Genomic DNA, 9,080 nt, shown 5'->3' on the forward strand with positions numbered 1-9,080 from the left:
CCCCCCCTCACCCAGTCTCTCCCCCCCCACCCAGTCTCTCCCCCCCCCCACCCAGTCTCTCTCCCCCCCACCCAGTCTCTCTCCCCCCACCCACCCAGTCTCGCCCCCCCCCACCCAGTCTCTCTCCCCCCCCCACAGTCTCTCTCTCCCCCCCACCCAGTCTCTCTCTCCCCCCCCACCCAGTCTCTCCCCCCCCACCCAGTCTCTCTCCCCCCCCCACCCAGTCTCTCTCCCCCCCCCACCCAGTCTCTCTCCCCCCCACCCAGTCTCTCTCTCCCCCCCCACCCAGTCTCTCTCTCCCCCCCCACCCAGTCTCTCCCCCCCCACCCAGTCTCTCCCCCCCCACCCAGTCTCTCTCCCCCCCCCACCCAGTCTCTCTCCCCCCCCCACCCAGTCTCTCTCTCCCCCCCCACCCAGTCTCTCTCCCCCCCCCCACCCAGTCTCTCTCTCCCCCCCCACCCAGTCTCTCCCCCCCCCCACCCAGTCTCTCCCCCCCCCACCCAGTCTCTCCCCCCCCACCCAGTCTCTCCCCCCCCCCCCCCCAGTCTCTCCCCCCCCACCCAGTCTCTCCCCCCCCCCCACCCAGTCTCTCCCCCCCCCACCATCCCCCCAGTCTCTCCCCCCCCCCCACCCAGTCTCTCTCCCCCCCCCCACCCAGTCTCTCTCTCCCCCCCCCACCCAGTCTCTCTCCCCCCCCCCACCCAGTCTCTCTCCCCCCCCACCCACCCAGTCTCTCTCCCCCCCACCCAGTCTCTCTCTCCCCCCCCACCCAGTCTCTCCCCCCCCACCCAGTCTCTCTCCCCCCCCCCACCCAGTCTCTCTCTCCCCCCCCACCCAGTCTCTCTCTCCCCCCCCACCCAGTCTCTCTCTCCCCCCCCCACCCAGTCTCTCTCTCCCCCCCCACCCAGTCTCTCCCCCCCCCCCACCCAGTCTCTCCCCCCCCCACCCAGTCTCTCCCCCCCCACCCAGTCTCTCCCCCCCCCCCAGTCTCTCCCCCCCCCCCACCCAGTCTCTCCCCCCCCCCCACCCAGTCTCTCCCCCCCCCCCCACCCAGTCTCTCCCCCCCCCCCCCTCCCCGTTTCTCTCACCCGATTGTTCGGCTGGAAGTCACACTGGTCGAGGTCGACGTTTGCTGCTGCTGCCTTCCTGCAGACGGTTGTGCCCAGTTCCACCGTCAGACGATACATGATCCCCGCCACCACCTGTGGACAGCCACCAAGGTCGGGTCAGCTCAGCGGGCGAGACAAGGCCACAAAGTAACCCAGCACCCCCCCCCGTCACTAAGCTCCCCCTCGAGGGCCAGGCAGTGAAAGCCTTTTGTGCAATGCCACCGAGCAGAGGTGGTTAGACTCTCGCTTGTTGGAGATGGTCAATTGCCTGGCACTTGTGTGGCACGAATGTTACTTGCCATTCATCAGCCCGAGCCGGAGTGCGGTCCAGGGCTTGCTGCATGCGAGGCACGGACTGCTTCATTCTCTGAGGGGTTGCGATTGGAACTGAACACTGTGCAGTCATCAGCGAACATCCCCACTTCTGTCCTTATGACGGAGGGAAGGTCATTGATGAAGGAGCAGATGGTTGGACCTAGGACACTGCCCTGAGGAACTCCTGCAGCGGTGTCCTGGGGCTGGCCTTCAACCACCACAACCAACTTCCTTTGTGCCGGCGATGACTCCAGCCAGTGGAGAGCTTTTCCCCGGATTCCCAGACTATTAACATACAAACACAGGCTCTCATCCCAGCCCCCCAACTCACCCACCACTCTGTACCCACTCCCTCTCGCTACACCCGCCCACTCAACGCCTACCTCGAGTCCTTTGCAATCATTCTCTTCCTCCAATTCTTCCCTTCTCCTCCAATACCTCACCACTCCCCTCGTGCAGCTCATCTTCCCCTCACCTCCCCTCCCATTATACCCACTTGCCACGCTGTTACCCAATCTCCCCTCCAGCCCCCTTCGCTTCATGCTTACCCATATTCCCGCCCTCACCTCCACCACATTCTTCCCTCCCCTCCCCCCCCTCAACTTTTTGCCCTGGATCCCCTCATCCTACCCTCTCCTTAGATGGTTCGGTGTCAAATTTCAAACAGACACGATTCTGAGGGGGCTTGACAGGGTAGATGCAGGGAGGGTGTTTCCCCCCCCGGGCTGGGGAGTCTAGAACCAGGGGTCACACAGTCTCAGGATAAGGGGTCGGACATTGAGGACTGAGATGAGGAGGAATTTCTTCACTCAGAGGGTGGTGAATCTTTGGAATTCTCTGCCCCAGAGGCCTGTGGAGGCTCAGTCGTTGAGTATATTCAAGGCTGAGATCGATACCGATTTTTGGATAGTAAGGGAATCGAGGGATCGGGCGGGAAAGTGGAGCTGAGGTTGAATATCTTATTAAACGGCAGTAATCATGGGGGATTTTAACCTACATATCGATTGGTCAAATCAAATCGCACGGGGTAGCGTTGAGGAGGAATTCATAGAATGCATACGGGATTGTTTCTTAGAACAGTATGTTACAGAACCTACAAGGGAGCAAGCTATCTTAGATCTGGTCCTGTGTAATGAGACAGGAATAATAAACGATCTCCAAGTAAAAGATCCTCTCGGAATGAGTGATCACAGTATGGTTGAATTTGTAATACAGATTGAGGGTGAGGAAGTAGTGTCTCAAACAAGCGTACTATGCTTAAACAGTGGGATGAGGGCAGAGTTGGCTAAAGTAGACTGGGAACACAGACTAAACGGTGGCACAATTGAGGAACAGTGGAGGACTTTTAAGGAGCTCTTTCACAGTGCTCAACAAAAATATATTCCAGTGAAAAAGAAGGGCGGTAAGAGAAGGGATAACCAGCCGTGGATAACCAAGGAAATAAAGGAGAATATCAAATTAAAAACCAATGCGTATAAGGTGGCCAAGGTTAGTGGGAAAATTTTAAACGACAGCAAAGAATGACTAAGAAAGCAATAAAGAAAGGAAAGATAGATTACGAAAGTAAACTTGCGCAAAACATAAAAACAGATAGTAAAAGCTTTTACCGATATATAAAACGGAAAAGAGTGACTAAAGTAAATGTTGGTCCCTTAGAAGATGAGAAGGGGGATTTAATAATGGGAAATGTGGAAATGGCTGAGACCTTAAACAATTAATTTGCTTCGGTCTTCACAGTGGAAGACACAAAAACCATGCCAAAAATTGCTGGTCACGGGAATGTGGGAAGGGAGGACCTTGAGACAATCACTATCACTAGGGAGGTAGTGCTGAACAGACTAATGGGACTCAAGGTAGACAAGTCCCCTGGTCCTGATGAAATGCATCCCAGGGTATTAAAAGAGATGGCGGAAGTTATAGCAGATGCATTCGTTATAATCTACCAAAATTCTCTGGACTCTGGGGAGGTACCAGCGGATTGGAAAGCAGCTAATGTAACGCCTCTGTTTAAAAAAGGGGGCAGACAAAAGGCAGGTAACTATAGGCCGGTTAGTTTAACATCTGTAGTGGGGAAAATGCTTGAAGCTATCATTAAGGAAGAAATAGCGGGACATCTACATAGGAATAGTGCAATCAAGCAGACGCAACATGGATTCATGAAGAGGAAATCATGTTTAACTAATTTACTGGAATTCTTTGAGGATATAACGAGCATGGTGGATAGAGGTGTACCGATGGATGTGGTGTATTTAGATTTCCAAAAGACATTCGATAAGGTGCCACACAAAAGGTTACTGCAGAAGATAAAGGTACATGGAGTCAGAGGAAATGTATTAGCATGGATAGAGAATTGGCTGGCTAACAGAAAGCAGAGGGTCGGGATAAATGGGTCCTTTTCGGGTTGGAAATCGGTGGTTAGTGGTGTGCCACAAGGATCGGTGCTGGGACCACAACTGTTTACAATATACATAGATGACCTGGAAAAGGGGACAGAGTGTAGTGTAACAAAATTTGCAGATGACACAAAGATTAGTGGGAAAGCGGGTTGTGGAGAGCACACAGAGAGGCTGCAAAGAGATTTAGATAGGTTAAGCGAATGGGCTAAGGTTTGGCAGATGGAATACAATGTCGGAAAGTGTGAGGTCATCCACCTTGGGAAAAAAAACAGTAAAAGGGAATATTATTTGAATGGGGAAAAATTACAACATGCTGCGGTGCAGAGGGACCTGGGGTTCCTTGTGCATGAAACTCTTTTTGGAGTTCACCTGCAAAACATAAAACATTAAACGGTGCCACCCGACCTGGGTGACACTCCAGACATTTACAAGGCCCTTTTTTTTCCCCCCCCCTTTTTTTTTGTTTTTTTTTGTGTTTTTCTTTTTTTGGTTTTTTTTTTGGGCACTAAAATCACAATTTTCCCCAGTGCCCCCTATAAAAGGGAAGGGGGACACTAAAAGCACCGGCAATTAAAACAAATTAAACTTTAAAACGTAAAATCAAATTAAAATTTGGTTGCCGGGCGTGATGATGCACTCCAGTCCCTCCGGTGCCCACCTCTCGCGGAAGGCCGCGAGCGTACCGGTGGACACCGCGTGCTCCATCTCCAAGGACACCCTGGACCGGATGTAAGAGCGGAAGAGAGGCAGGCAGTCAGGTTGAACGACCCTAATGTTTCCACCCGGTTAATCCCAAAAAGTTAGTTTGCAGGTGCAGCAGGTAATCAGGAAGGCGAATGGAATGTTGGCCTTCATTGCGAGAGGGATGGAGTACAAAAGCAGGGAGGTCCTGCTGCAACTGTATAGGGTATTAGTGAGGCCGCACCTGGAGTACTGCGTGCAGTTTTGGTCACCTTACTTAAGGAAGGATATACTGGCTTTGGAGGGGGTACAGAGATGATTCACTAGGCTGATTCCGGAGATGAGGGGGTTACCTTATGATGATAAATTGAGTAGATTGGGCCTTTACTCGTTGGAGTTCAGAAGGATGAGGGGTGATCTTATAGAAACATTTAAAATAATGAAAGGGATAGACAAGATAGAGGCAGAGAGGTTGTTTCCACTGGTCGGGGAGACTAGAACTAGGGGGCACAGCCTCAAAATACGGGGGAGCCAATTTAAAACTGAGTTGAGAAGGAATTTCTTCTCCCAGAGGGTTGTGAATCTGTAGAATTCTCTGCCCAAGGAAGCAGTTGAGACTAGCTCATTAAATGTATTCAAGTCACAGATAGATAGATTTTTAACCAATAAGGGAATTAAGGGTTATGGGGAGCAGGCGGGTAAGTGGAGCTGAGTCCACGGCCAGATCAGCCATGATCTTTTTGAATGGCGGAGCAGGCTCGAGGGGCTAGATGGCCTACTCCTGTTCATAATTCTTATGTTCTTATTAATGTTGGGGATGTCCAGAACAAGGGCTCACAGTCTTAAGGATAAGGGGTAAGCCATTTAGGACCGAGATGAGGAGAGACTTCTTCACCCAGAGAGTGGTGAACCTGTGGAATTCTCAGCCACAGAAAGTTGTTGAGGCCAATTCACTAAATATATTCAAAAAGGAGTTAGATGTAGTCCTTACTACTCGGGGGATCAAGGGGTATGGCGAGAAAGCAGGAATGGGGTACTGAAGTTGCATGTTCAGCCATGAACTCATTGAATGGCGGTGCAGGCTCGAAGGGCCGACTGGCCTCCTTCTGCTCCTAATTCTTATGTTGGGCTGATGTGGTTCGGTCTCAAAATTTTTTCTTGATCGTATAATAATCCTGAGAAGCGCCTTGGGACGTTTCACGACGTTAAAGGCACTATATAAACTCAGGTTGTTGTTGTACTACATTAAAAACCCTATATAAAGGCAGGTTGTTGTTGTAATACATTAAAGGCCCTATATAAAGGCAGGGTTGTTGTTGTACTAAGGCTGTTTTCAGGCAGTTGTTGTTGTAGTGCAATAAAGGCTCTATATAAAGGCAGTTGATGTTGTACTAAGACGCTATATAAAGGCAGGTGTTGTTGTACTAAGACGCTATATAAAGGCAGTCGTTGTATTAAGACGCTATATAAAGGCAGTCGTTGTTGTACTAAGACGCTATATAAAGGCAGTCGTTGTACTAAGACGCTATATAAAGGCAGTCGTTGTACTAAGACGCTATATAAAGGCAGTTGTTGTACTAAGACGCTATATAAAGGCAGCTGTTGTCCTAAGACGCTATATAAAGGCAGTTGTTGTCCTAAGACGCTATATAAAGGCAGGCGTTGTTGTACTAAGACGCTATATAAAGGCAGTCGTTGTACTAAGACGCTATATAAAGGCAGTCGTTGTACTAAGACGCTATATAAAGGCAGTCGTTGTTGTCCTAAGATGCTATATAAAGGCAGTTGTTGTCCTAAGACGCTATATAAAGACAGTTGTTGTCCTAAGACGCTATATAAAGGCAGTTGTTGTTGTACTAAGACTATATAAAGACTGTATGTTAAAGCTGTGTGTCAGTGCAGGGTGATGTGGAGCGGGGGCCGGCTCTCCAGCCACCCCCCCCACCCACCCCCGCACATCTGGCCCCGCCCCCCGCACATCCAGCGCCCCCTGTTCCCGCCCACCGCGCCACACACACCTGGCCCCGCCCCCAGCGCCCCCTGGCCTCGCGCCACACACACCTGGCCCCGCCCCCAGCGCCCCCTGGCCTTGCGCCACACACACCTGGCCCCGCCCCCAGCGCCCCCTGGCCTCACGCCACACACACCTGGCCCCGCCCCCAGCGCCCCCTGGCCTCGCGCCACACACACCTGGCCCCGCCCCCAGCGCCCCCCTGACCTCGCGCCACACACACCTGGCCCCGCCCCCAGCGCCCCCTGACCTCGCGCCACACACACCTGGCCCCGCCCCCAGCGCCCCCTGGCCTCGCGCCACACACACCTGGCCCCGCCCCCAGCGCCCCGCCCCCAGCGCCACACACACCTGGCCCCGCCCCCAGCGTCACCTGGCCCCGCCCCCCGCGCCACACATAACTGGCCCCGCCCCCCGCGTCACACACACCTGGCCCCGCCCCCCGCGCCACACACACCTGGCCCCGCCCCCAGCGTCACACACACCTGGCCCCGCCCCCCGCGCCACACATAACTGGCCCCGCCCCCCGCGTCACACACACCTGGCCCCGCCCCCAGCGTCACACACACCTGGCCCCGCCCCCCGCATAACTGGCCCCGCCCCCCGCGTCACACACACCTGGCCCCGCCCCCAGCGTCACACACACCTGGCCCCGCCCCCCGCATAACTGGCCCCGCCCCCCGCGTCACACACACACACCTGGCCCCGCCCCCCGCGTCACACACACCCGGCCCCGCCCCCCGCGTCACACACACCTGGCCCCGCCCCCAGCGTCACACACACCTGGCCCCGCCCCCAGCGTCACACACACCTGGCCCCGCCCCCCGCGCCACACATAACTGGCCCCGCCCCCCGCGTCACACACACCTGGCCCCGCCCCCAGCGTCACACACACCCGGCCCCGCCCCCCGCGTCACACACACCTGGCTGCTGGCGCGCGTCACGCTGCGCACTTTGCTCAGGTGCGGCTGGTTGGAGCGGCTGTTGTAATTGTCCGCCACCGAGCGCGCCGCCTCCAGCACCCCGGGGTCGTCCACCGCCGCCGGCGACACGCCGCCCGGTTGCCCCGCCGTCTGCCCGGCCCCGAGAAACAGCGACAGCACCAGCGCCGCGGCGCCCAGCATACTCCGTCCCGCCGCCATCTTACATGTGCACTTCACTTTCTGATCCGCAGCCACTTCCGCCCCGCAATGACCGTCACTTCCGCCTGCCGCGTCCCCAGCAATCTTGCCCCGCACCGTGCGTCACTTCCGCTCCCGGGCAGACCGCAATCTTGCCCTGCAAAACGCGTCATTTCCGCTCCTGGCTCCATCCTCATCTTGCCCCGCAATGTGCGTCACTTCCGCTCCCCATCATGGACAATAGGTGCAGGAGTGGGCCATTGGGCCCTTCGAGCCTGCACCACCATTCAATATGACCATGGCTGATCATTCACCTCAGTACCCCATTCCTGCTTTCTCTCCATACCCCTTGATCCCTTTAGCCGTAAGGGCCATATCTAACTCCCTTTTGAATATATCTAACGAACTGGTCTCAACAACTTTCTGCGGTAGAGAATTCCACAGGTTCACAATTCTCTGAGTGAAGAAGTTTCTCCTCATCTCGGTCCTAAATGGCTCACCCCTTATAGATAGACGTTTCTGCGGCCGCAACCGAGACTCCAGGATGGTGTGTTGCCTCCCTGGTGCAAGGGTCAAGGATGTAGGAGCAGGGAGGTCTTGCTGCAGTTGTGCGGGGCCTTGGTGAGGCCTCACCTGGAGTGTTGTGTTCGGTTTTGGTCTCCTAATCTGAGGAGGGACGTTCTTGCTGTTGAGGCAGTGCAGTGAAGGTTCACCAGACTGATTCCCGGGATGGCAGGACTGTCATATGAGGAGAGACTGGATCGACTGGGCCTGTATTCACTGGAGTTTAGAAGGATGAGAGGGGATCTCATAGAAACACATAAGATTCTGACTGGACAGGTTAGATGCGGGAAGAATGTTCCCGATGTTGGGGAAGACCAGAACCAGGGGACATAGTCTTCGGATAAGAAGTATTCCATTTAGGACTGAGATGAGGAGAAACTTCTTCACTCAGAGTTGTTAACCTGTGGAATTCCCTACCACAGAGAGTTGTTGAGGCCAGTTCATTGGATATATTCAAGAGTTAGATATGGCCTTTATGGCTAAAGGGATCAATGGGTATGGAGAGAAAGCAGGAAAGGGGTACTGAGGGAATGATCAGCCATGATCTTATTGAATGGTGGTGCAGGCTCGAAGGGCCGAATGGCCTACTCCTGCACCTATTTTCTATGTTTCTATGTTTCTATGTCTCGGAGCGGGTGCAGGACATTCTGAAGGGGGAGGGAGAACAGCCAGTTGTCGTGGTGCACATTGGTACCAACGATATAGGTAAAAAAACGGGATGAGGTCCTACGAGACGAATTTAGGGAGCTAGGACCTCAAAAGTAGTAATCTCAGGATTGCTACCAGTGCCACGAGCTAGTCAGAGTAGGAATCGCAGGATAGCTCAGATGAATACGTGGCTTGAGCAGTGGTGCAGCAGGGAGGGATTCAAATTCCTGGGGCA

At 54.5% G+C, this 9,080-nt stretch overlaps 1 protein-coding gene across 1 annotated transcript in view; it reads right to left on the minus strand.

Moving 5' to 3' along the window:
• The window catches only part of LOC139239332 (cystatin-like), an 8,500-nt gene extending 807 nt beyond the window's left edge, over positions 1-7,693 (minus strand). The window contains exons 1-2 of the mRNA XM_070868007.1: positions 7,436-7,693; positions 1,089-1,202 (exon numbers count right to left, since the gene is read on the minus strand). Of these exons, the coding sequence (XP_070724108.1) occupies positions 1,089-1,202; positions 7,436-7,654 (333 nt within the window). The 5' untranslated portion in view covers positions 7,655-7,693. The remainder of the gene's footprint in view (positions 1-1,088; positions 1,203-7,435) is intronic.
• Positions 7,694-9,080: the final 1,387 nt, after the last annotated feature.

This window comes from Pristiophorus japonicus, chromosome 27 (assembly GCF_044704955.1).
Source record: "Pristiophorus japonicus isolate sPriJap1 chromosome 27, sPriJap1.hap1, whole genome shotgun sequence".
Taxonomy (NCBI): domain Eukaryota; kingdom Metazoa; phylum Chordata; class Chondrichthyes; family Pristiophoridae; genus Pristiophorus; species Pristiophorus japonicus.